We start from the raw sequence: 27,495 nt of genomic DNA on the forward strand, positions 1-27,495 counted from the left end.
CGCGAGACGGGGGGGAAAAAAATAACCCTGAATAATATAGTTTTAAGAAGATAGCGTTTACATTATTCTAGATTAGTTTAATCACCGTGTAAATATAACCCGTTAAGTATTTTTTTTGTATTATTATTATTTCGGTGAGGCTGGTTGCTGTGCTGCAGTAACACCTCCAACTCGGCAGATGGCGCTGCTCCACAAAACTGAACGGGGTCTCGCAGGGAACGAAACAGTCCAGCAGCAACAACAACAACAACAGTAGTGTTGTCGAGCTCATTAAAAGCTACTAAACTCGTATAATTGCGTCGTTTAAAATGGATAGCAGCGAGGCGGAGATGGAAGAGGATGAAACCGAATGGAAGAACAGTTTCGTGGATTCAGCAGCTCTCAGCCCCGCTGCTGCTGCTGCTGCTGCTGGTAAAGTGTGAAGACTTCAGCTGGGAAACTGTCCGGAACCGGACACTTGCTTTTGGCTTTCGTTTTGGCATGCAGAAATGGTCATTCTTGTATGTAAAATATTTGTTTCAGGACAAAGTGCCAATAAGACCCCAGGACCTGCACACAGAGTCATTCTGCATTTCGACCTGGACTGCTTCTATGCTCAGGTGGAGATGATCAGAAACCCAGCACTGAGAGAAGTCCCTTTAGGTAAACTGACTCACGACAAAACATCCCCCGAGGCACAACAATTCAAGTTGATGTGATCTGTTAAAGCCCCAAAATGCTTCTTATATCAACAGGTATTCAGCAGAAATACATCATAGTCACCTGTAACTATGTGGCCAGGGAGCGGGGTGTCACCAAGCTGATGTCTGTGATTGATGCTGAAGAGAAATGTCCTGAGCTGGTGCTGGTTAAAGGAGAAGACCTGACACACTACAGAGAAATGTCCTATAAAATGACAGGTAGGAAGGAGAAACATTTATAGAGACATGTCCACCTCATTGTGTCCATTTGCCAAGTGGGGAATTTTCTTGAGTGACACGTGACATGAAGTTACTTCACACAGGAAGTATGTTAAGTAACAGATAATAACTGAGCTCCCTAAAAAAAAAATCACTGTAAAACAAACAAAACATCACGTTTTTATGTCAGGCTCTTAGAAAATATACATTTGTCCAGTGACAATGACTTTAAAAGCCAGAATTCAATGCAAAACAAGGTAGTTTGCATATTAACTCAGACTCAACTGTAAAAACTTCACAGTTTGCTTGAATTGTACTATTCCTATTGCCTTTGCTCTCCTTAGTTACACACACAAACTAGTGCAACAACATGTTACTATTCTCTTATGGTTGTTAAAAACGAAATGAAGTTAATGTTTTCTTCAGCCAACATATTTTTTTAATTTCTGTGCTCACCTTGCTTGACCTTGTTTTGTCCACCGTCCAGAGCTGCTGATGTCCTACTGTCCGGTGGAAAGGCTCGGTTTTGATGAAAACTTCATGGACGTCACAGAGATGGTAGAAAGGAGGCTAGCAGAGACAATGGAGTCTGACAGCTTTTCGTTTAAAGGACACGTCTACAATCATTTCAGTAAGTCTCCTTTGCGCCTGTGGTGTGGGGCTTCACATCTGGCTCATGAAATGTGGGAAATGACTTGTAAAAGAAGACAAAACCTGTGAGATATTTGTATGGCACTTTCAGTTTCCCACTGAACGAAAATCTTTCACACTCATAAATATGACACATTTCTGTTGTTTCTTTTCCTGCTCAGGCGCAGATGTGAAAGCCTGTGATCACCCGAGGTTGGCTGTAGGCTCTCATATTGCAGCAGAGCTCAGAGAAGCTGTCCACAGCAAACTGGGCCTGACAGGCTGTGCTGGCATCGCCACGAACAAGCTGCTGGCCAAACTGGTTTCGGGCACCTTCAAACCCAACCAGCAAACCATCCTGCTGCCAGAGAACGTCAGCGACATCATGGGCTGCCTAAGTAGTCTCCGCAAAATACCAGGTATACACGCTCTAAAGAAAAGTTCATCTTCAGTAGATCTTTTAGTGCAAAGGCGAACAGAAATAGATACTGTTGTGTTTTTCAAAGGTATAGATTGCGTTTGAAGAGCAATATTGTTTTTTAGCCCTTTGATGTGTCGTTGTTACTCGTATCAGGTAACCCTGACTTTATGATCCCATCATCTCTTCTTAGGGGTGGGTCACCAAACTGCCAAGAGGCTTCAAGCCCTGGGATTGGTCAGCGTGAGAGACCTACAGCTCTTCCCGCTGAATGACTTGGTGAGAGAGTTTGGAGCTCCCAGTGGTCAGCGCTTGAAGAATCTGGCCCTTGGTGTGGATGACTCTCCTGTAACCTCCTCTGGGGCCCCTCAGGTAAGCTAGGACTGGTACAGATCAGTAAACTCATGAGGATGGCAGAAAACATTGTCATTTCGAGTATATGTAAGTTCTTTAAGGGACACTCAACCGATCTGAAACATTCACCGTCCTTTGTATGAAGAATTTTGCCTGATTTTGATATTGGACTTTTTTTTTTCACCCAAATATCAGCATCAGCCCCACAAATCCAGTATCGGTCGGGCTCTAGTATTAGTATCTTGAAATGGTTTAGACTTTTTGAATCCTGATCTTTGTGCTTTTAAACGATGTATACTTTGACTACTTGGCCTGTAGGTGGGCCGGTAAGTGGTAAAGGTTTTAGTTCAGTAATACTCAGCCTGTGTATTCTCTTCAGCTGTGGCAGTGTTTCCCTGAGTTAAAAGAATAATCCTGATCAAATCAAGTGAGTTATCACTGTTTGAGATTTAACATAAAGCCTTTAAAAGAAACATGTATGGGTTTTGAAGGAAATAGCCAATGAGAATCCAGGGAGAGTTGAATGAAAGATGTTTTTTTTGCTGTATGAAAATCCACATATAGTACTGGTCCTTCTGTTTTTAATCGGTCTAATGTGAGCCCTTGCTGGAAAAATCCTTTAATTGTCCTCTTTATGTTTCAGTCTCTCAGTGATGAAGACTCCTTCAAAAAAATGTCTTCAACCCAAGAAGTGTTGGAGAAGATTCAACAACTCCTGGGCAGTTTGGTGGAGAGGTCGGGGCCAGTGCCAATCTATCGTTGTAGTGTTTTAAAGCATGACTATCTGAATCTAACCTTTATGACTACGTTTGAAAACCAGGATGCGCAAAGACAGCAGGCAGCCTCAAACCTTCCGGCTTACCATCCGGAGATACTCAGCGACCAACAAGTGGTTCAGCCGAGAGAGCCGTCAGTGCCCGATCCCAAACCACGTGGGGCAGAAGATCACCTCTGGTACGCTCGTGGACCAGGGAGCACTCTGTACTGTCGCTCAGGATGAGCTCAGGATGACCAATGTAGAGGTTTTATCGGGGTTTCCATTTGCCATGAAAAATATCAGAGAGTATATTCACCTGTGTCGTCTGTAGGGCGATTGATCACTATGATTGTTGGCCTGGCAACAAAGCTTTTGTAATATGACCAACTTGAACTCACAGAGTGGTATTTTTTTTTGTGTCAAATATCTTTAAAGCTTCTCTAATGCATATTTTCCGTGCTAACAAAGGATTAAAAGTCCACGTGTTACATAAAAAAGAGACACTTTAGGCAGCGTTTTAACATCTTGCTGTGTCGAGCTTTAGAGAAACTGAACACGATTAGCGTTTCGATTAAAGAGGCAGATATTTTATTTTTAGGATTTCCTGGAGATCAATAATAAAGGTGCTGTCGATGGATGCATGAAAAGATTATTGTCTAATTTGTTCAGGTTTGGGTCTTTTTCAGTAACCGATTTAAAATCCATTGAATCACTGATTTCAGACTTTAACTTAACACAAAATCACAGAGAAGAAAGAAGCCTCAGTAATCCAGGTCGTAGTGTATCTACAAGTCTAGATGCATTATATTAACGTACGCCTCTGTAATGTCTAATAATGTCAACTTCATATTGAGTCCTTGAATTTGGTGAAACAAAATGTGGAGAAAGTTTTTGAATTTGTTTTGAAAATTACTATTTTTGGTTGATTTTTTTAACATTCTTTGTGAAGGCAGTGAATTCATCTCTGCTCATTGAATTGCCATTAAAGCATCATTTTCTTTAATGTCTTCACAGATAACAGTGATGATGCTGTGGTCCAGCTCGTCCCGATGGCCATGAAGCTCTTCAACAAGATGGTGGACAGCAGCGCCGCCTTCCACCTCACCCTCATTAACGTCTGCTTCAGTAATCTGCTGTCCAGAGGAGCTGCTGTCGGCGGGAAGGGCTCCATAACATCGTTCTTCACACCGAGAATGTCTCCCAAAGAAACACAAATCTTCTCATCACAGACCCAGGTAGTACAGTGAAGTAATGCTGTATAATGTGGCTTCTTATTACTTCTCTGATAATGTTATCTTAATTTCATCAGCCTCTCTGCAGGTCTTGTAAAGTTTAAAAAAGGCTTTAGAGGGTGTTAAAAAGCCTTATAATGGGCAGATGTTGATTTTAGCCAAAATTCAAATGAATTCTTTCATTTTCATTGGCATAATGATTTTGTATCATCAGAAAGTCCATCTGTCCATTTGTCCTATTCTCTTAAACATATATAAAAAAAAAAAAAAAAAAAAGCCTTGAGGGAATTTCTTCAAAGTTGGCACAAATGTTTCCTCGGACTCAAGGATTAACTAATGAGATTTAGGTGGTCAAAGGTCACTGTGACCTCCCAAAACATGTTTGTGGCAGTAACCCAAGAATCTATATGCTAATTATGACAAAATCTTACACAAATATCTAACAGGATGACATTATGAAGTGAGGACATTTTAATATACAAAAAGTGAAAGGTCAGTTTAACTGTGACATTAAACTGTTCTGCAAAAACTATTTTTGTGGCCATGATTCAACACTATAACTGAAGGGAGATTGTCACTACATTTTGCCTTTAGTCAAATAGTTGTGATGCTAATTGTGGGTGTCCACCCAGAGACTGAGTTGACTGGATAGATCTTCTGTGCTGATGAGTTGAAGATGTCTGTGAAACATCCACGTTTTAGGATTTGAAGCTTCTTTGCAGCAAGTTGTCCCCTTTCAAACCGTTTTATTGACCAAGCATGTGAACAAATGTGAGGACTGCTTCAAAGTTTTTACTACAAATGTATGATATGAGTCTCAACAGATGTGGATGTAAAATGCATTTTAACTGGTTGGTGGAGACTCATATGCTGCAGAAAAATGCTGAAAAAATATTATAATAAATAGTTCTAGGCTCTATTAGCAACACAGATTTTAGATTTCATTTCATTTAGTATTAAAACGGTTTTGAAAGGTGTTTAAGTTACCTTGGTGAGCAGAAACCCTGATTCTGGGAGACATTATGTTGAAGAGATCTTGATCTGCCTTGTTATGTCACACTGTGCTGCTACGTGATACAAAGTTTCCCTTCTTGGAAAGAGTATGTTCGTACTCTGAATTTCCTAAAATCATGAATGCCCCTCCTCTTTGATTCTCCAATAGGATGAGTCGTCTCAGAGTGCCGACTGCTTGGATCATCAGATGAGCACACACAGCACGATGACTCAACACGAGAGACAGCTCACCACCAAAAGCTCTTGTAGCTCTGAGGCAGCATTACAAGGGTTCACAAGAAAAAAAAGCTCTATTGTTGCTGTAGAAGAGACTCAAAAAGCGTCCTGCGTCGCAGCGGGGTGCGACCCTCGTGAAACAAATGACACTGAAACATATCGACTGCCACCGAATTATGACCTGGAGATGTTTAGGCTTCTTCCAGAAGACATCCAGAAGGAACTGTTATCTCCTGCCTATGTACACTCACTTTCCAGCACTTTTACCAGCCAATCAGTCGCTGATGTCCCCCACATATCAAACAACAAGTGTCCACAGCCCTTTACAGACTCACAAAGTAATAAAGGCGTAAATGAGGCTGCAAATAAGTTGGATTCGTCTGACGGAACGACCACTGAGAATCCCCGGTGGCCTGCGGGCACAAGTGCACTTCCAGCAGAAGGGAGCCTGTCATTCCTCCGGTCTTCTGACTGCGGGTTCCCGGGAAATGTGGACCCTGAGGTGTTTTCTCAGCTTCCGCCAGATGTTCAAAGGGAGCTGATGTCCGAGTGGAAGCAGCAGAAGCCGGTCCTGAAGACTCCTTCATCCAGGAAACCAGGGAGGAGCTCCATGACCAAAGAGAGAAAGACGGCAGGAAAAGGCAGTCAGGCAAACAATTTGTTCAAGTATTTTAAACCCAGTTAAATAAAGAGGGACGTTAAGAAGTTAGTTCTGCTAATGATTAAGACAAACTCTTATTTCTTACTGCTGAGTTTTTCTTGTTTGATGAGAACAATATAAAGAAACACGACAGTTTTCTGTCACTGCTGTGAATTAACAATAAAAAAAAAGCAGCTACACAAATATATAGAATCAGTAAAATGTGAATGAAACATTCAATTAATTGATATCTAATTTGACAGATTTTTACAAATGATTGAATTAATCCATGAATGGTCACCAAGTAATTGAATTTATTGATTATATATTTGATGGATGAATTGATAATCATTTTAATAATTACCCTTTTCAAATTTAAAATTTTTAAATAATGAAATACTTTCTAATTTCCTGTTTATTTATGGATAATTCATTAATTTCTAAATTCTTTTTGTTGAATTAGACATCAGTTGATAGAATCCTCTATTTTTATGACACAAAGAAATAATAATGTCTGCTTTAATAGAAATTTTATAGAAGCAGCATTGAGTTGTTTACAGATAAAATGTTCCAGTTAGTCAGGGTTTGATTTCTGATGCATCACACACACACAGCAGAATAATTAACAAATATCAGGGTGGAAATCTAAAAAAATCCTAACAAAAATAAGCAAACATCATTGTAAAAAAAGAAAATTAGCATTAACTGATCAATATATGGGCTTAGCAATGATTAAGTTAATTCGTGGCATTTAACAAACTGCAGTCTTAAAGATGAACCTTGGGTTTGAGTCAGAAAATAATGTATTTATCTTATTTACCTAATTTATGAGCACCCATTTCTTTCCAGCTTAGTGTGAAAGTCTTCGCTGTGTTTTGCGGGCGCTTTGCAGTTTCTGTCCTCTGATCTCTGTGTGTCTCACTCAGCGCTCAACCTCTGCTGCACTGACACGATGCGGAGCAGACACAGACGAAGGGAGCGACGGGAGTTTGTCCACTCCTTAACTGATTGTGTTGATAGCGTCGTTCTCTCGGACAGGTTAAAAAAATGGATAAAAAATTGCTGAAATTGATTATCACATATTCTTGGGCTGCCATCAGTATGCCTGGGCGGCCCAACCAAGTAAGTCTGTGTGTGGTAAACAATGTTTTAGAAATGGGTGGCGAGCTGCTGGTAGCTCGTGACTGATGGGTTGGAGACCTCTGGTGTAGAAGGAGGTCAGGAACCTGAAGTGACCTAATTTCATCAATTCATCTGAACATAATACTCACAATTATTTGTATATAGTCAGCAGGATTATTTGGTTGAGCCTCTGGAAGTTGGGCCCACTCCTTGTTTGGGTGATTTTCACTGAAATCCACAGTAATTATTTGTTTAACAGTGGACACAATCCGGTTTTCAAAAAGCCTTTTTCTTTCCCCTCATGAGAAATCAGCCGAAAACACAAGGTCTGTAAGCACAGCCCTGCTTAGGTCTCGCAGGCCTGAAACTCCTCCCTGGATCACATGGAAGAGGGGTGAGGGGGAAAGGTTCAGGGCATACAGTGTGCCAATGCATCATGATAGGAGGTATTTTATTTAATAAGGACGAGTGAAGCGGCCTCTGAATGGACGTTGGCACTTCCTGCAGCTAGACTGGTAAGACCTCAAAGGTTCATGTCATGTCTGATGAGACGTCTTTGAGTCAGTTGCTATTTTAGGAATTAACCAAAGTCCTGTTTGACTGTTAATCTTTTGTGTGTTTTGTCAGGTAAACGCAATGATTGCTGCATTTTGATTATTCAGCCTCTCCTCTCTCTGCCGATTAGAATATTATTAATAATACACAAGGGAAATAAGTCCAGATTTCATGCTTGTATCACATGCCTTGCCTCTCAGTACCCTCTAAAATTGTGCCAGCAAGCAGACATAAACTGAACAGCAGACATATTTGTTTCCCTCTTAACCATTGTGCATAACTAAATCTGATTTTCCATACTGTGTTTATTGGCCTATCTTGGTGACGCTGGGAGTCTAACCAAAGCACCGCAGTGACCTGAGCAGCGTCACACAGTGATGAGCTGTCTGCCCATGGCCCTTAACGTCAATAAAAGGAGTTCTGTCTGCCAAACAGGCCCCGTTCTTTGCAAAGAAAACTCTGAGAAAACTCCGGAGAGGCATTTGACTGCTCATGTGGAAGCCAGCTGCAGTCATGTGCTAGTCCCTCTGATCAGCACCTAATGAGAGGGGAGTCATGACATCCCGCTAAGACTGTGATGGTCCTGCAGCTTCAGACTGAAAAATACAGTTTAGGTGGAAGAATTTCACTTTTCTTTTCCGGTTGAGTCACCTTTCATTTACTCAGTCTAACGCTCATAGTTTGGTACATGATTCCTGAAAACCAGCAGAGCATTGTACTGTGAGTTAAATTCTGTGGCAGGTTCAGTGCTCAGCTGCACAATGGCTGACTGGGACTATGACTACCTGATCAAACTGCTGGCACTGGGGGACTCCGGGGTGGGAAAGACCACCTTCCTCTACAGGTACACCGACAACAAGTTCAACCGCAAGTTCACAACCACAGTGGGCATTGACTTCAGGGAAAAGAGAGTGGTGAGTGAAGCACCGAGTATGTTATGTAGAGAGATTATCAACTGATTTTTCTCTTTTCTATCTTTTCTATTTGAACTTTAAATGATACATATCTTATCCTAATATATATTTTCTGCACATAGACTGAAATGTTTTGTGAATTAATATTGCTACCAATCTTTTTGCACAGCAATAAGAAGTCTAAGTGGTTGTTTTTGTGGAGCCTCTCCCTCTGAATTAGATGATCTAATCTTTGATTTTTAGTGAGGGGATTTTAATGTCGGTCATCCTTGTTTACAAAAGTAATCCAGGATAATGCTTCCTAAGATTAAAACAACTTTTGACTATAAGTATCTGATGAGTGATCTTTATAACTAATTGGCCAAAGTCAGGAAATAAATAAAAGGAGGATATGGTATTATTTTGTTACTAGTGCAGATATGTTCACATTTTATCTGTCCCTTATAAAGTAGATCTCTTAAGCCAGTTACATAATTGCTTTATTCCCTGTTTCCCCGAAACCTATAGCTGTCTGGGACATATTTGCCTTATCTGCACAAATCTCCAACAAGTGAAACAAAAAAACAAACAGTGAAGTACATTTTCAGTTCTTTGGATAGATAATTGAGATGTGTGGTTTGGTTCAGATGTACACGGGGACAGGCGCTGATGGGACGACTGAGAGGAACTTCAAAGTCCACCTTCAGCTCTGGGACACAGCAGGACAAGAGAGGTCAGTCTGGACTCATGTTCATTGTATATTTGACAATTTAGACGTGTTTATTCAAAGTCATAATGTCTCCAAGCTGAATTTCTTACCATAGCAATTCTTTGTAATATTAAAACATCAGCTCACACTAATACCACCAACAAATTATAACCTGAGAATAGATGGACTGGAAGCAAGTGACTTGAATTGACCGGTACGGCTTTCTGAAACCAGAAACGAATAACATCAGAATAATTGAATTAATATAGTCTGCAGGCATGTTAGTGTTTCCCCGTCCTGGTGGGTGTAAGAGAGAAGTGTGTTCATAAACCCTGCAGCTGTGTGTAGAAACTTAAGCTTGTGTACAGCTCAACTGCAGGATTTATTCTGCATTTCTTGCCTCTGAGAGAGCGTGACGTTACTCTTGTGCACTGTGCGCTATCTAGTGACTTGTTTGAGTATCGCACTGGCCTGGTAACCAGTAGGGTACAAAGAAATTGGCATTTAATCACAATTTAAAGACACAATAACATTCAAAAAGGGCTGGAGTGTCTATTTTCAACTTATTGAACTGATTATAAAAGCACTTTATCATTTTCTCTTTATGTATGTGTGTCCTATAGAGACAGTTTTAAGCCTCAAAACTTAAAGCTGGACTTTGAGGCTCGACTCTGGCACAGTTCTGCTTTGAGATTACCATGTCTGAGTTTAGTGTGTTAGCATACAAACATTTTCCAGTTATCACTAAACGCAAAGTCGAGCTGAGGAGAATGTTGTTAAGTTCTTCTGGTCTTTGGTCATAAACCGAAGTACCCTCGAGCTGATGTGGACTCCAAAGGATCACCAAACCAGGAGGATTCACCCTCCGGGGACAGTGAATGTCTTCAAATTATCCAGCAGCTGCTGAGACATTTCAGTGTGGACCTGCTAGCGTGTCTGAAAATTTGCATGTCTTCAGGTTTCGCAGCCTCACCACAGCTTTCTTCCGAGATGCCATGGGCTTCCTGTTGATGTTCGACTTGACCAATCAGCAAAGTTTCCTGAACGTCAGGAACTGGATGAGTACGTGTCAGCTCTGTCTGCTCTGCTGCAGATATGTTTTCTTGCATCAGTGATAACCCTGACTAATGCTCGATTTTAGTTTTGCTCATGCGTGCTGCGGGTACAACTGACTTCCTCTGTGTTGGTTCAGGTCAGCTACAGGCCAACGCGTACTGTGACAGCCCAGATGTGGTGTTGGTGGGCACCAAGGCAGACCTCCGGGATCTGAGGGATGTTCACGCCAGACAGGCCAGAGATCTGGCCGACAGATACGGGTGAGGCATCACATACATACTATTGTTTACTAGTTACAGTGGAGATGAGAGATGTAGGAGGTTTTGGTTCCCTGTTTTGCCGCCATCTACTACTGCTTCTCCCACTAACTCAGGGTGAACTGTACATTTGCTTTGGCTGTGACCCTGAACAGAACAAGAATAAGCTTGCACTCATAAAGAAGGGTCACAATAATGTCATCCTATTCTATTATGTAAAAACATGTCATAAAGAGTGATTTAAAGCTTCATTCAATATAATTAAGATATATTCCTACACATTACGCAGAAATTCTGTCAACTGGCCAGACTTCAAAATGGCTGCCATTATTTTGTTTACATTACAAATGTTATAAACTGAAATACACTGTTTCCAAACTAATAATCAACAACTCGTGAATCAGTGTAGATGTGATCACCGTTTCCAATTTGTCTGGTAAACACAAGATAACTTCTTGTGCTTGAATACTCATCTACTATTTTAAACTGGTTAATGAATCTTTTCCTAATCATCTTTGTTTTTAGCTCGTTTTAGCTTTCCTCATTTTGATTGTTGTTTCAGGAATATTTTTTCTTTAAACCTTCATGTGTTACCACTTAATATAGTTTTATTTTGGCCTGGATCTGTGTCCAAAAGTGGAAATGCTGCCATCATGGTCAGGTCCTTCTTGAAAAAGAGGTTGCTAACCTCAAAGCTAACCTGGTTAGATAAAGGTTGTTTTGAAGATATATCAAAGATACATCATATTTTATATGTACTATTGAACAGTTTCGACTGACACTTCTGTATGCCGGTTGTTGTTTTTTTTCCCACAAGTTCATAATGAGTTAAATATGTATCATTTGAATTTGTTTTTTAAACACTTTGAGGAGACTGAACTGTAAATAAGTTGCCCAAGTCCCACTTCTGTCAGCAGTTGCCCACAAGATGGTGCTAGTTAACTATTTTCACCCCTGTTGCCCTGATATTCTCCCTAAATCTGCTCATATAAAATGAGATTGTTGCTCATTTTGGATTTTTAAATAGTGAACCGTTTTCCATCCTCAGGTCTCTGAAATGCAATGAAATAAAACAATGAAAGAAAGGTTTTTGGTTTAAGTGCTCACTTATAGAGATAAACAAACTCTCATAGGAGTGACGAGTGCATGCTGCTCATTTTTAAAGGCTGCCAAACACGGATTTAGCGGTACCCTGATTCAAAAGGGAAATCACTAATGTTTCTTCTATGTCCACATTCGAGACACGTTTCTTTTCTCCTCAGCATCCCCTACTTTGAGACGAGCGCGGTGACGGGTGTCGATGTGGACCATGCCGTGACCACCCTGCTGGACTTGGTGATGAAGAGGATGGAGCAGAGCACATACGGGGGCCCCAGCACTGAACCCAACGGCAGCCCCGTAACCAGCCATGAAGCGGAGGAGGCCCCTGTCAGGCGTACGTGTGCCTGCTGATGTTACAACCTGCTGATGTTACCACCTGCTGATGTTACCACCAGCAGCCACTCCTCTCACATTTAGATGGTACTGTTACCTGGAGCTTGACATGATAGGTGAGACATTTCAGATCCTGAAATTAACCGACATCTATCCAGTCATCCATGCATCTATCTATTCAAGAGGAGAGTAGAACTTTGGAAATCTGGTCACTTTGACTTAATTTATTAAGTGAAAATACAGTCATGCGAAAAAGTAGGAACATCCCCAGGCAACTGTTGGATCTTTTGACATATTTGGACAAACACTTGGCCCTCTTTGAAAAAAGTGCCCCTTAAAGGTGACTTACTCGAACAAATGATACATATATTGACATTTTATAGTCATTTTCATCTTTAAAAAAAATAAGAAATACAGATCAATCATATGGAAAAACTAAGTACACCCCTACATTTATCACATCCTCAAATCCACCCAATTAGAATCAGGGGTTACAGATTAGGGGCCAGTGATAAGAAGCTCTTCAGGGAGTGACAGGTGTATCCTGTCTTATTTGAACCTCTGGCATCCAGGGTCTGGTATTGTATTTAAATTAAAGTGTATGATGTCATCGTGCTAAGAGCTAAAGAGCTCTCCAAGGCCTTCTGATAAAAAGGTTGTAGATGCCTATGAGTCTGTCTACATGTGGTGTAGATTTCAAACTATTCTCCATTTGTCTGACCCTGATCAGAGGACCTGCAGGCACGTCTGGATCTGATGGTGTCAAAGTGCACGCAGCTACAATCAGAAAGAGACAAATGTATGAGAGTCATGATGGGAAAAATCTTTTGTTGTCCAAAAAGAACATGCAGGCAAAACACAGGTTGTTGTTTTTTTAATAAAAGGCTCTGAAAAAAAGAAAATTGTTTGGCCATGGTCACAGTGGACATGTTTGGCGCAGACCAAAGACAGCTTCTCAGGAGAAGAACCTCAAACCAACCGTAGTGGAAGTGTTTGCTGTTTCTTCTCTACCTGAGGGACTGGGCATCTTACCGACCTTTCACAAGGCTGTACATGCAAAAAAAAAAAAAAAAAAAAAAAAAAACATCTTACAACTGAAAAATTTTGCATCGAAGAGTGGTCAAACATTTCAGCAAGCCGATGTTAAAACAACTGAAAAAAAAACATGAAGTTAACTCTGCTAAAGGGGGCAGGACCAAATGACTGAAAAAGCTCATTTGCCTCATGGTCCTATTTCATCTATTGGCACTAGAGGATGTTTTCTTGTCTATATATGTCAAAAAAGACAACTATTTCCATGTGCTGTCCTTATTTTTCACAAGACTGTAGGTACTGTCATAAAAACTGGGTTGTAATTAAGAAACAAAAGAGTCAAACATCATCTTCAAGTGGGTCATATCAGAGAAAAATACTGTTTTTATTTAACACGTTGAGGCATTGATGGAAGGAATATGCAGGCACATAATGTATATTTATCATGGAGTATAATCAAAAAAACATTTAAGACATGATTACATTTCTTACATGGATGATTGCTTTTGTTTGAACAACCTAGATAGCAAAGTCCCTTATATGATTTATGACTTTTATAGGACATGTACATAAGCGGCCAAGCTTTTTATGCATTATGGAACAAAGGTACCATGCAGATCGAACACAAGTACAAGAATGTTAAAGGGTTGTTGGAACAAATCCTGTATAGTGCTGCATTTGAAAAAAAAAAACATTTTATGTTTAGGTTATGCATGTCGCTGTCTAATCATTCAAACGTACTGTAATGCACAAAAAGCTATACTGACTGGAATTACAATCCTCACAGGCTTTGTTAGCGTCGTTATCTTTTACACACATTCTATGCATTGATTTTTCAATGTTAGGAGCATCCTATTGGAGAAGGAAAATGTCCAGCATTCATGTCAGAGCCAGTTAAAGAAATCAATCTAAAGGAGGACATTCATGGAGTCACAAAATCCACCACATTACTTTGGCAGGTGCCACAAAAACTGATATTCAACATCAAATTTAACATAAAAAAAAAAAAAAAGGATTTCTTGGTGTTAGCTGTGTTACAGCTTCCAAAACCCCTAATAAATCTCTATTATTTCTACTTTGAACACATGGTCTTTGGTGTGCCTACTACACATTCCTAATGAAGGGACTACATCATTATTTCTACACATCTATGACATCAATTAAATGGCCAAAATTTGGCTTTCAAACTTTTTCACTGGACATTTGTTTTCATGGTCGTGTGACTGCACTGTGATTTGAGGACGAGACACGCAACTGTGCTGAAATGTTCATCTTGCCAACGGAGACGGACAAAAAACGTTTTGTGTGGGGCGGGATGGCGAGCGAATGCCTGCCATGCTAAATCTGAAACACACAATGTTTCTGGGAATTGTAAATGACTGCATTGCTCAGCCTAAGCCAGAATTTGCAACACGGAGCACATGTTGCCGAGTCATGAGACGGTCATGGGGCCGGCTTTCACTGTTTGGGTCCAGTTGTCCTCAGCCCCAGATGTCCCGGTCTGCTTCGGTCTGGCATGATACGGTGGACTGTTTAAGAACCCAGATTTATCTACAGTTATAAAAAATAAAGCTCGTTCATATTTAAGTTTATCTGTAGAGGTTTGGTCCCATGTGGAAGAGAGCAGTGTGGTTATATTTTTAGCTTTCAAACATCTCTCATAAAAAGACACTAGTGATACTCTTAAGGAATACACCGTCAGGAATACAAACAATAGCAAAGAACGGAATTTTACCCTCAAAACAATCTTCAAAAAGGTTGTATAAAACTAGCCAAAAAAATTTGTTAGTGCCTCACATGCAATGTCATTTAAATGGATCATGCTCTTTATACAAGATGCAGTAAGTCGTATAACATTCATTCGTTTATCTGTTTTACGTCACAAATATTGAAATTGATATGGTTATGTGATGAATAAATAACTTTTCTTCAGTCAACAAAAGCTCTATAATAAATAGTGTTTTCTCTTGTTTTGTGTTTTCGAAATTGAAATAGTGGTAAACTTCAAGAGCAGCTATTAATTGAAGAAATTCTGTCTGAAATGTTGCATTTCCTGATGTTTTTAGCCACGCTAGCGCCATGATTTAGGTCACAAAGATGGTCTATTAAGTTTAGTTTTCTGTCGCCGTTCAAGTTCAAACTTGCCAGTTTGTGTTTGTTTAGTGTGGATATAAGTATGACTAACTTAACCAGGTTTTACAGATTCTCAAACTAGTTTGTCAGTAAATATTTACACCTGCTAAACCGCCAGCTGCAACTGTTGGCTGCTCGGAAACAGAACGGTTGATGAATATGCTATTATCCATATAGATGGATGGATAAAAGAGATGATATAGAATTTGTCTGACACATTTGAACAGTAAAAATATGTAAACATGACAACTAGATCGTTTCAAAATGATATTTTGCAAAAAAGAGACAATATAATTAAAATTACACATCATTTGGCAGCACCATTACATTAAAGTTAGTTGAGTATGCTGTCCACTTACAATAAACTGACCAATAAAACATTTACATTCGGAAGGTATGTTACAGCTCGTTAAGTCTTTACGAGCTAAATGATTGTGTCAATATATTCGCAATTATCTTAGCTCAGCATAATGAAACAGGACACAGCTTGCCCGCCTCTTTCCAAAGGCAACAACTTCCAGGTCACTAATTAACATTTTATATCTTGTTTGTCATTTGTACAAAAATATGTGGTTTTACTCGTTCTTGGGTTTCCTGAAGATCCGATTCAGTAACTCAATTCTGAAACTCGCTTGCGGTTCATTCAAACTTTTAGGAAATGCTTTACGCACAAACTTTGTCGTAATGGATTAACAAACAGCTGGTGCAACATTTGCCCCAGTTTGTTACTGCCATGTATTGCGGTTACGGAAGTCACGCAAGTAAAAACCTAATGTTTTGTAAAAGTAAACCAAACCTGAAACAAACTTACACAGTGGGTATTTCTTTATCATTAATGTAAAATTATTAGCCTATTTTCGTGTATTTGGAAGCTGTGTGACTTGAATGTTGCCGCTAGTGTGGCTGTAGACTTGTTGGAAGATATTTGTCTTGTGTTCTCAGAACCTAATGTAGGCCGATACCGATTTCTGCAAATCTGTACTGTAATGACAACGTACTTTCGTCTGTCCATGAATTTATGGCTTATTGTTGGAATGTTGATTATTATTCCAAAAATTTTAAGAATCTCAACAAAATTTGTAGTGGACAGTCACACACTGTCTACAGAGAATAAAAGACACACACGTATATCTTGTAAACAAATACCATTTTTCAGAGCAGTGCAGATTGTCTGACACCTCATGGGGGGGGGGGAGGCCTGAAAACAGGAACTGCACCTCTCTTGAGGCATTGAATCTGATTACAAAAAAACACTGATCTAACTCCTTCCCTGAGATTAGGCAGTGATTTCAGTGTACAGAATCAGTATACTGTTGTAAATGTGATTAATTAATCTGTATCAAGCAGAACTGTAAGATTTTACTATTTGTGGTTCCACATCTGAATCCCCTGCGGACTTCACAGTTTAAATAGACGTTTGATCTGTTCGAACTATTTAGCCACGGCCAGCAGCCATGCAAAGGAGAGTAATGGAAGCAACTGAGCAGCGTGAAAGTCCTAACTGTATTACCGAACACAACAATATGCCGAATGAATAACAACACTGTGATTTATAACCCGAGAGAGGCTGACATCTTCATGTGAAATTACAGCGTGACGTGAGTGTGTGTTTGCAGAATGATAATAAATTGCTTTAACACTTATCATGCTTATCATGTGTGTCACAAAAAAAGTTTGAACTGAACTGATGTACGCGGGTCACGGCCTCTAGAGTCACCTCTTTAAAACCATCCAGCACTAGCCGTGTGTCTTAAGTGCAGTGCGTCAGGCCGAGTCTGATCACGCCTTCCCTGTGCAGCTTGTAGAGCAGCTTGAACTCGCTGGGCAGCTGGTGGGTCTCCTGCCACTTGGTGGTGAATTTGGTCCCTTTCTTGTCGTAGTAGTGGTAAGGCAGATCCTTGCCCGTGTTGGGGTCCCAGCCGAAGGGCCAGAAGCCGTAGAGGTGGATCTCGTCGCACATGGCTGAGGCCAGCGTGTACATGAGGATCCCAGTGCTGAGACGTTTGGGAGAGAGGTTTTTAGTCTTCCAGTATCTGTGAGGGAAACGACAAGTTAGTCCATCGGAAATTAAATCGAACTCGTGTAGAATGTGGTGACTCATCCCTTATCGCCTTTTAACAAACGCTCACTGTAATCTGACCTCAATTATAATTTTATGTTCTCTATCTCGTCTATCTAAGTTCCCTTATCATTTAATGTACCATATACAGTATAGTCAGGGTTTTATTATTTGCTGCGATTTTATTATACTCGTACACTACTGCTGCCGGCATTTTAGAAATACTGAGTTCAGTGCGACGTCTTGCCTCGCCATGGCATGGAAAATCACATGGTTTGGGTTAGGAAAACAAAACCACGAGGTTAGTGTTAGGCACAAAAACTACATAGGTTATGATGCTGCTGTAGCAAAAAAAAATTCCCCTTGGGGATTAATAAAGTAACTATCTGTCTTGTCTATCTATCTATCTATCTATCTATCTATCTATCTATCTATCTATCTATCTATCTATCTATCTATCTATCTATCTATCTATCTATCTATCTATCTATCTACCTATCTATCTATGAAGAGATTTCCAACCACCCACAACCTATCTTACTCAGACTTTAGCACTTTTATACTTTGTCAAATGACCTTCATCACGTGACCTTCATCACATGACCTCCTTCTTCAACCCTTGTCACACGTGCATCAACAAATGTCACATATCAAATGCTAAAAGGTATGTTTTTTCTTTAGGCTATTTTTATTTGGACAAAGCTTTTATTTAACACTACTGCATTGACCAATTTGATATATTTTATGTGATATATTATATTATATGATATATTTATATTTTATTGATTAAAGCAAGGAATCATGAGTAGCAATCTTGAAACCCCCCCCCCCTACCCACCTGACCCCCCCCCCCCCCCCCCCCCGATTGATTTCCAGTTTTACTTTTATTTTGACTGTACTGAAATCAGCCAGTAAAATTTCCAGCATGCCTAAATTAGATTATTTTGTCTTTCAGCTGTGCACAAATTATTAATCAGATCTTCTTACTTGTTGACATCATGCATGATGTTTCCTGGCCAGGCCAGTTCAACCTTCAGTTGGCCCTTGTGCTCCACAAAGAAGTCCACCAGGGTCCGGGTAACTGTGGCTGAGGTATGAAGGAAGAATGCAGGGATCCACAGGATGGCTCCCTCCAACTTCTTAAGGTTGAGGAAGAAATTATTCCTGTCTTGAATGGTCAGCAGGTTGTTGTAGTACCTCTCCAGGATGCTGGGGTTAAAGGTGGTCAGGTTGGTCTTCTTGCCCACGTCCTTGGAGTAGACCTCCGTGGGGGCAAAATTGCAGCGGAAGACGAAGTCGGCTTGGTCGATTTCTGGGCCGCAGTGGCTGCCTGTCAGGATGCCGCTGTTCCCCACCACAGCACACATGCTGTAGTGCTTGTTGTGGATCGGGGAGTTTTCTGGGAGCAGGGACTTGAAGTTGTTACTGATGGAGAAGACATATTTGTGGCTGGAGTAGTCAAAGTGCATCAGCTGGCCAACCCGCACACTGTTCTTGGTGAGGGAGAAGTTGTTAGGAATATCGATGTAGCTGAAGATGTCTTTCCTGAAAAAAGAAAAAAACCAACTTTATACTGTTATGGGCAGCGATAGGAGATTAGTATGTTGTTTTATTTCTGTAGGTAATCTAACCATTACATTGTAGCAACATCCATCCATCACACATCCACAGAAATGAAAAGACACTAATTCAAACAACAGACAGCCTCAAATAAATAAAGATGTCCTGCAGCCACAAGACATGGTGCATCAGTGCAAAGCTATAACTTACAGTGCAGTGAATCAGCTAATAATGCCAACCAATTTGACATCTGATTTATTGTTTAGGAAAATTTCTATAGTAAAATTAATGAACAGAAGATAGTTCCAGATTCTGAAATTTGACATTTGCAGCTTTTATTTGTTGTTATATCACTGTGAATTTAATATTTTGAGGATTTTGGGTTGTTAATTGGACAACAAGCAACTTGAAGACGTCACCTTGATAGACATTTTTCACTATTTTCTAAACAGGACACAGTCAGCTGACTAAATTGAGAAAATAACTGGTAGCTATTACTATAAATCTTGCAGATGGAAAAATAATATAAAACAGAAAAGTTAAGAGCTGGCATCTCTAACCTCTGCTGATAAAATGCAGTTTTGTTGAACTTCCATTTGGACGGTTTTCCCTGGAGCTCCTCGTTTAGGGCGTTTGTTAACGGGATGAAGGAGGGGTCCAGGAAGTTCATGGCAAACTGAGACCTGAAAGCAACAATAGGAAACAATAAACAATTGCAAGCTGAGTCATCATTACGTGACGCATGTAGACTAGCTGATGGTTCACTTTAGTTGGTTTGGGTCCTTGATTATTGGCTGCTAGTAGTTTAGATGGTTGCTACAAAGAGACCCGGTGTGTTCTTCACCGAGGGCCCCGTCAAGCATTAAGGTTGTGCATGATCACCAGTGAAAAATGGTTAAATGGGATCATTTTTGTCATTCAACTGGAACAAACTTGCAGAATTAAAGTGTTTTAGATGTTCTGTTTATGAAAGCCTGAACTCAGTTTGAGATATTGATACCAATTTTCAATAGTTCAGAACCAGTGCCTAAATCAATGGTTAATAAATCATTACTTTTACATTTTTAAAAGTAGCAACGTCAGAGTGTAAACTGTGATGTATTCAAAGCTATACTTAAGTAAAAGTACACGTGCAGTACACCAATATACTGACGGTAAAGTAGAAGTAGGCTACTAATTACATAGAACAGACCAATTCAGAATAATATACAAACCCTACAGCATCACTGGGTTTGTCTCAGGTGGTAAAGGAGGGGCTAATTTCATCTTCTTTATAAATTGTTTAGCAGCTCAGTCTATTATAATAATGATCATAATTCATTCATTGATTTAATTTTGAATCTGAATCGTTTGAGGAAACTTTACCTGTCAAAGAAATGCAGTGATGTAAAAGCACATTATTTACTTCAAAATTGTAAAGCAGAATTCTAAAGTAGCATCAAATGATACTCGAATGAAGTACTTGTACTTGAGTAAATACTCCCAGTTACTTTCCTTTCCTGCCTTCTGAGCCACAACAACAGGCTGTTGATGATGATGCACATGTTGACAGGAAAGACCATGTACTGTATTATATGATATATGTACAATTGACCGTATATGAAGATAATGGATGCATTTCCATACGTTTTAGATAGCTGTCCCTTGATTCATGCATTACAGTGTTTACAGTCTGTGGTCAGAAGGTCCAGGGCTACAACATCAGCACCTTGGACAGCTCACTGTTTGATTGACAGCAAGCATTTTAAAGTGACCGTGTTCATCAGACGCGCAGACAAGGCCACAGTCCTCTGTTTATATTTACACCTACCCTCGTCTGCATTTAATCAACTACCTCCAGTCTGCAGGAAAATAGTTACTCACCGAAAGCCTGCATGAAACATAATCCTCGGGCCTCCCATGTAATTAGAGGAGGAGAAAAGGCTGTCTTTTCTCAGGGAGACATAGCTGATGAGCGACAGGATGAGCACGGCGACGCACAGAATGATCAAACCCAGGGCCTTGGCGATGCGGACCATCTTGGGAGCGTTTTCATTCCCTGTATGTAGCTGCAGCGAGGCGTTGGCCTATGTTGTCATCACCGGGACTGCACACTGCTGCTGCCGGTCTGCAACGTACAGACAAACTGGCGCTCATCGGCTCATATGATCGTATAAAATGGACGACTGGTGATCGTCGGCTGCATGGTGAAGGTGCCGTGGCTCGGTCCGCTCTCATTCCTCTGCCTGCCGGTTTAATCAGGGAGATGGAGCAGAAATGCGTGTCAACACGTCCACGGCCAGCTAAACGACAAGCCCCGTCCACCAGCAGCATCACCAGCACCACCGCCGCCTCCACCCCCTCACACTGATGCGGGCTCCTCTGCAGCCCTCCACACAAAGGAAAGCTTGTCCGGTAATAAATTGAATGGGACAGAAATAGAGATGATGGAGGCTTTAGGAGGGGGGGGGGATCAGAGGAGCACACAGTCAAATCCCCAACACTTGTGCCCTCTGATGTTTAATCTGAGCATTTAGGCCATAGTGGAAAGTAACTGAAGATGTACTTAAGTAAATTGGAGCTACTTGTAATTTATTTGAGTAATTCCATTTCACGTTATTTATACTGACAGAGGCTGCAGCATGGACATCTGGGGCCCACCTCTCTACAGTGACCCTGAGACCTCAACAAGCTGCAATCTAACGTGCAAATAGACAAAACACAAACAAAAAATAATTTGACAGCACAGATACAGCGTTTAGAAAAAACTAAACAAAAACACTGCAAATATTTTAAAAAAAACACAATCAAATAAAGAAACAAGCTGCTTCAACTATTACAGACCTCGATGCAGTACTAAAAGTCATGGACAGACCAGGACATACTTGTTGCTATGGTGACTCAAGAAGTTACTTAAGTCAGCTATCCACTGATGGTGTTGGAAAATGGGCCAACATGGAAGTTTATGATTGTAGTTCACAGGTTCTTATTAACTTATCTAGTCACGCGCACACACACACACACACACACACACACACACACACACACACACACACACACAGACAGACAGACAGACAGACAGACAGATAGATAGATAGATAGATAGATAGATAGATAGAAAAAAAAACAGTAATTCACCAAACCTAATAGCTGTTGGCCTCAGTTTGTTTTGAGCATAAAGGCTCGATATATTGGAAAAGTTAGCTGACGTTGCAGTTCTTAAGCAAACCACTCAAGACAACCAGAATAAATCAGCATTTCAGGTTGGCCTTAGTGGGTAAACATGCATTATTCATGATGCTGACTCCTTAATCGTTGAGAAATGACAGTTTTATAAAATAAAATAAAAGCTAATGGGCAATTCAAAATTGAAAATTTAATTGAAACTAAAAAACAAGTGGCAGATAAAATGTACGTTTCTTTATTTGGAAGGATTATTTCTGACCTTCCAACATATTTCACATTATATTCAAATACAATGCACATTATGAAGCATTCACAAAACATATTTTTTCTTTTTCTTTTTTACAAGTTATGTACATTTTTTAAAGGTTTTTTTTTTTTTTTACAGTAAGCTTATCTTGGTAAACATGAACGACATCCATTCATAGTCACATATTTTGTTAAGTATCCATGCATTTACAGTCTGGTATTCTCACACTGCAATGTCATATATGTCACATTAGAGTAATATATGTAGGTCCTTATATTTGCAGAATAATGTATATATTTATGGTATTGAGTATAAAAACTGTTGTAAAAAAAAAAAAAAAAGTGCTATTATAAGCTGGTATTTAACAGTGCGTGTACCTCATGATGACATCCTTAACTTCTTCCTTGTGCTTCACTATTTTTCCTGGAATGTGTCGAGCTCGGACACAAACAAACACAAAGAGAACGTCTCGGAAAAAGACATTCAGATGTATTGCCATCAAGCTGCCAAGATATTACGATTTTCGACGTTGTATTATTACGATATGTTTGTTTAGACATTTAAGAAACACAGTAAACTGAATTAACACAGGCACTTGATGATCGAAACCCATCACTTGGCATACCTACGATACACGATAAACACGACTGAAACACACACATCTGCCGTGAAATCTGTTCAAATTCAGGGGACAAATACAAATGTGTCGTTACAGCACGATGAAGGCTCATCACTTTCTGCAGCTGAGAAACGAGGAGGGGAAGAAGGCTCCTTCGCCGTCGCTTCCCAACGAGCCGCATGGACTGTCGTCTCCACAGCTCATGTCCTCACAGGAGTCCTCGCTACGAGAGAAGAGAAAGTCGGTAATACGCAATGCTGTGCTTAAACGCAAAACCCACAGCTGCCCCAGTAATACAATATAATAACACTGTTGTACAATCAATCTGGATGGGGCTTGATGGCCTGTTATCAAATCTGAATCCTTTCACGTCACTCATTGGTTACTAAAGCCTAACTTAACTCCAACCTGCACGCTGCTTTCTCCAAACACCGAAGATCAAGAATTATTAAGCTAGTAAATCATAGAAAATAATAAACTGATAGGATATGAATCAATATTTAACTTAGAGATCCTTAAATTAAGGAGATCACTTGATCATTGTTTCACTCAGAAACATGGTGGACTGAATAACAAACACCGGAGAACAGCCACATTTTTAATTTTAGCTACTGCTGAATTGACGTTACTTAGCAACAGCAGCTTTAGTCTGCTGCTGACTTCCTCTGAATAAACAACAAAAAATAAATGCAGCTCTCTGTGTTCATGTGACCCGGTGCTTCCGTGTGTTACAGAAGGTTTGTTAGTTTTGCATGTTTCAGTTCTTACAATTGAAGACCTCTGCCTGCTCTCCTTTTATTTATTTGTTGCCATAAAAACTCTCTTATGTGATTCTGCAACGCACAACTGAACTGTACAGAAAGCAGGAGAGATTTAGCTGCAGACTGAACTGGTGGCGATAAAGGAGCTTTTTGGTGATTAAAAACACTGGCTGTGCATGATGCTTGTTTCACCAAAGCCTCCTGTGGGTTCAGCCTTCTGACAAACATCAGACCCACAGGAGTGGAGGAGCTCCTGCCCACTTTCACAGTTCATTTATCCAGCGCAGCTCAGAGCCCAACCCTCTCAAACCCCTTGGAATAAAAAAATAACATGAGCTTGAACTGAAGTGATCAGGTCGAGCCTGATGGGTCAGATTGTGAATTACAAACTGACAATTGTTCTGACAATTACAAATGTGAAATACAACATACATTTCGAATAGATAGTACATTAAAATAAGGCTTAGATGAGAAAAGATGTCTCATTGTGATTAATGTGTGTTTGCTTCAACTCCTCTCCTGCGTTTCTGTACTACTGACATGTTTATTTACGAGACGTACATGTTCGTTTGCATTTAGAGCGGGAAAGTGAAATTTGATTACAAGTGGTCGCTCCAGATGCATGATTATGCCAGGTTTGAATAGACGTACATATAGCTGTGATCGGATCGCTCTGAGAGCGTGTTAGTGTCAGATGTGACCAGCCTAGACCATTTGGTCAATACCTCAACGTCACAGCACAGTAAATTCACTCGGAACAAATGCAACAACAAAGGAAATATTCACCTCTCTCTCTCGTCCCAGCTCCTCTCAGGAATAGTCGACAGACCAGGTACACTGAAGTGACTGGCCTGAAGGTTCTGTGCGGTTCTCCTGGACACGATCCAAACAAGCTTTTTGTTGTCTGGTTTGTTACATTCGCTGGAGCGGTACTCTGTCATGCACTTGGCCACAAGTTCCTTCCAGTGTAGCAGCTCGCTATCACTGACCTGTGAAGAAAACAAACAGGAAACATCTGAAAAGCTGAAGACAGAAATAGTCTGAAAATATGCTGCTGTCAACAAGTCAAGTGGTTATTTCCTCACATACCATAAGTGCACGTGATCAGGCAGTGACACTGTCATGCCACATTGAACAATTTTAACATCATTTTTAGAGAAAAGCTGACAGTAGAGGTAAAAAGAAAAAACTATTTGCCACATTATGTAATTTTAGTCTGAAAATGCATTGAAGGTGGATTATGGATCCTCTCAGATTCTGAAAACATTTCTTAATTCAAAAATAGGAATTTGAAAGTAGTCTCTAAAAAAAAATGTGATGGCCATTTTTTTTTACTATATGCAGACATTTTGTAAAGCAAACAAAATTGACTAATTTAGAAACTAATCAGCTGATGCAGCTGTACCAGCCTTCGGGTCTTCATACCTTTAGATATCTTTGGAATTGCTGGACAATCTTCAACAACGTTATCGATTGGAGGGCTTCAAACTCCTGAGCAATGAGGGACAGTGCCAACACTGACGGCTGTGAAGGAGAAAAAAAACCAGCAGATTTAATTAGTCCCCAGATTCAAAACGAATGCTGCTATGCTGTGAAATTGTCGCCTGTGAACAATCCTTACTTTTGCTTTAGAGAAAAGAAGCCGGCATAAGCAGGCTTTTAGCTGGGCTTCCAGTCTCCCAATGCTTGGGATCTCCGCCCTTAAAATATAGAGGGAATCCTAAATGTGATCCGCCAGCACAAACCTCGGAAAGCAGAATCTATGTGACCGGCTCCAATCAAGCTGGAGCAATGCATTAGCACCAAGTCAAACCAAATGAAATGTTTACCTCCCGGCGGACAGGGATGTGACGGCTGAGTAGTAGAGGTGGAGAAAGGTTAAGGCCGTCACTGCTTTGGGCTCCACGCTGAGCTTCTCTGAAATGATCTTCTCCATGCGACAGAGGTCTGACACGGTGAACTTGCTTTGGCTGATGCGAATGAGTTCGTGAGTGGGTGAGACATTGCTCTCTTCCTCAATCATTTTGGCAGCAATGTGAAGACAGCAGACTCCAATACAGGGCAAGTGTTTGGGCTGCACCTATCGCAGTGACAGAGATGCAGCGAGCGTGAGTCACCGTCTGGTGATTCAAGGTCAAACACGATGCTTGTTGACCTGCGCGTGTCTGACTTGTGACAGGAATCTGATATTAAACGTGCAAAGTTGTAGACTGGGGTTAAATGAGAAAGCAATGCCTTACACTTTAAATTCTTACCTTCATAGCAGTGAGAAATCTGTCAAGCAGGTTGACAGCTTGAACAAAAGTCTGGGTGCTGTAGCCAAAGAAACTGGTCAGACTCCACAGTTCCTCCACTCTGGTGTCCCTGCATTTTGCAGACACCCCGCTGTGTTTCTATAAATGCATCATAATATATTAGAAAGGCAGCTTTAGAAAAAAAAAAGAAAGAAAGAAAGAAAAAGCCATATGCCTGCGCAGACAGCCAAAAATGTAAAAGTGGGTCAGTGGGTTATACCTCTGTTGACTCCATCAGCATCAGGCCAGTCTGCCTGGGAAGAAAGTTGTACTCTGTCGCACAACATGACTTCAACTCTTTCAAGAGCAAGCTGTCGACACCCTGAAGAGCCCTCATCCTGGAAAACAACATATTTCAGTTGTATTGCATCCAAATTCAAGACAATATCCACAGCGAGGGCGAGGAGAAGAGCGAATTTAAACGTTGTCTCCTTAAACCCCCCTCCTCCCCCCCTTTTTTTAATGCTAAAAACAAAACAAGTAAACAATCTCTGCACCGAAGTTGACGCTTACATTAGTTTGCGCTAAATGAACGCTGCACAGCAGAAACTAGGTCACCGAGCCGAGACGACCAACCCGCTTCAGAGGGGTTGAATCAGTAGATCAAGGAGGCTGACTGAACTCGGCTCATGAAATATAAAGATCGGGGTAAACAACAACATCCAGAAATGCCCCCCCCCCCCCAAAAAAAAAAAAAAAAATTTAAAAATGGGAGGCGTCACGTAAACACAAATAGCTTCAGTGTCAGCTAACTAAACGGACCGTCGTTTACCTTGTTCAGAAGCCGCCGACGTGCCGGGAAATAACAGCGAATTACAACTTTCACTCGCTCATGTTTGCATTTTGATTTCGATGCTGGCCGGCAAATGTTTAAAAAAAAAAAAAGAAACGGGGAGCTCAGTCCCTGCGGAGGAGCGAAGGGCTCGCCCTGCACAAACAAGTTACCGCTAACCTGGTTGGAAACTACAATGACCGTGATGCACCACCGGAAACATTACGTCACGATAAACCGTGGACAAACCCGCTGGAGGGAGCTCTCCACTTAGTGTGGTGTATTAAGTTCAGCTTCAAATGAACTGCTCAACCCAGAGGCTCAAATGCTTTTGCTACTCTCAGGTGTGTAATATTGATTTTCTCAGGAGATAAATAGCCAATATAAGATTTTTGTCTCGTTTGTTTTACTGGTTTCTAGTTACGTATAACTTTACAACTTGTGTGCAAATCTTATGATGTTTTGGTTATATGTATGCAGAATAGGCCTATATAAAATCATAGAGGGGTTTTTTTTTTTGTATGTTGCTTTTTGTCGTTCTCTCTTTTATCCCTGTCTTATGGCACATTAAAAAAAAAAGGAAAATTAGCCATATGATTACTGTTTTAAACACAATCCTCCTGTGAGAGCTATTTTTGGGGTTCAGGCATCTGTTGCAGCTGAGTAG

At 40.5% G+C, this 27,495-nt stretch overlaps 4 protein-coding genes across 4 annotated transcripts in view; 3 read left to right on the forward strand and 1 right to left on the reverse strand.

The window, feature by feature from the left end:
- Positions 1 to 208: 208 nt before the first annotated feature.
- Positions 209 to 6,457, forward strand: poli (polymerase (DNA directed) iota). Its single transcript, XM_069178299.1, has 10 exons — positions 209 to 411; positions 523 to 642; positions 735 to 899; positions 1,387 to 1,530; positions 1,712 to 1,948; positions 2,141 to 2,319; positions 2,945 to 3,036; positions 3,122 to 3,255; positions 4,073 to 4,293; positions 5,453 to 6,457. Exons 1-10 carry the CDS (start codon positions 309 to 311, stop codon positions 6,203 to 6,205), a joined length of 2,148 nt encoding a protein of 715 aa, XP_069034400.1. The 5' UTR covers positions 209 to 308; the 3' UTR covers positions 6,206 to 6,457.
- A 195-nt stretch (positions 6,458 to 6,652) lies between these two features.
- On the forward strand, positions 6,653 to 13,507 carry LOC138215866 (ras-related protein Rab-27B-like). The gene is made up of 5 exons (XM_069178312.1): positions 6,653 to 8,751; positions 9,378 to 9,463; positions 10,398 to 10,501; positions 10,632 to 10,755; positions 12,015 to 13,507. Exons 1-5 carry the CDS (start codon positions 8,599 to 8,601, stop codon positions 12,202 to 12,204), a joined length of 657 nt encoding a protein of 218 aa, XP_069034413.1. The 5' UTR covers positions 6,653 to 8,598; the 3' UTR covers positions 12,205 to 13,507.
- Positions 13,508 to 13,584: 77 nt separating this feature from the next.
- LOC138215864 (alpha-N-acetylneuraminate alpha-2,8-sialyltransferase ST8SIA3-like) lies at positions 13,585 to 21,341 on the reverse strand. Its single transcript, XM_069178310.1, has 4 exons — positions 20,834 to 21,341; positions 19,531 to 19,653; positions 18,398 to 18,955; positions 13,585 to 17,384 (listed from the first exon to the last, which is right to left on the reverse strand). The coding sequence occupies exons 1-4, from the start codon at positions 20,986 to 20,988 to the stop codon at positions 17,102 to 17,104; spliced, it is 1,119 nt and encodes a 372-aa protein (XP_069034411.1). The 5' UTR covers positions 20,989 to 21,341; the 3' UTR covers positions 13,585 to 17,101.
- A 1,471-nt stretch (positions 21,342 to 22,812) lies between these two features.
- Positions 22,813 to 27,495, forward strand: part of LOC138215850 (coiled-coil domain-containing protein 158-like) — a 17,618-nt gene continuing 12,935 nt past the window's right edge. Inside the window, exon 1 of the mRNA XM_069178292.1 lies at positions 22,813 to 23,245. Coding sequence (XP_069034393.1) covers positions 23,084 to 23,245 — 162 coding nt within the window. The 5' untranslated portion in view covers positions 22,813 to 23,083. The remainder of the gene's footprint in view (positions 23,246 to 27,495) is intronic.

Source organism: Embiotoca jacksoni, unplaced genomic scaffold (assembly GCF_022577435.1).
Source record: "Embiotoca jacksoni isolate LCO1_2020_lvr unplaced genomic scaffold, fEmbJac1.0.p SCAF_8, whole genome shotgun sequence".
Lineage (NCBI taxonomy): Eukaryota > Metazoa > Chordata > Actinopteri > Embiotocidae > Embiotoca > Embiotoca jacksoni.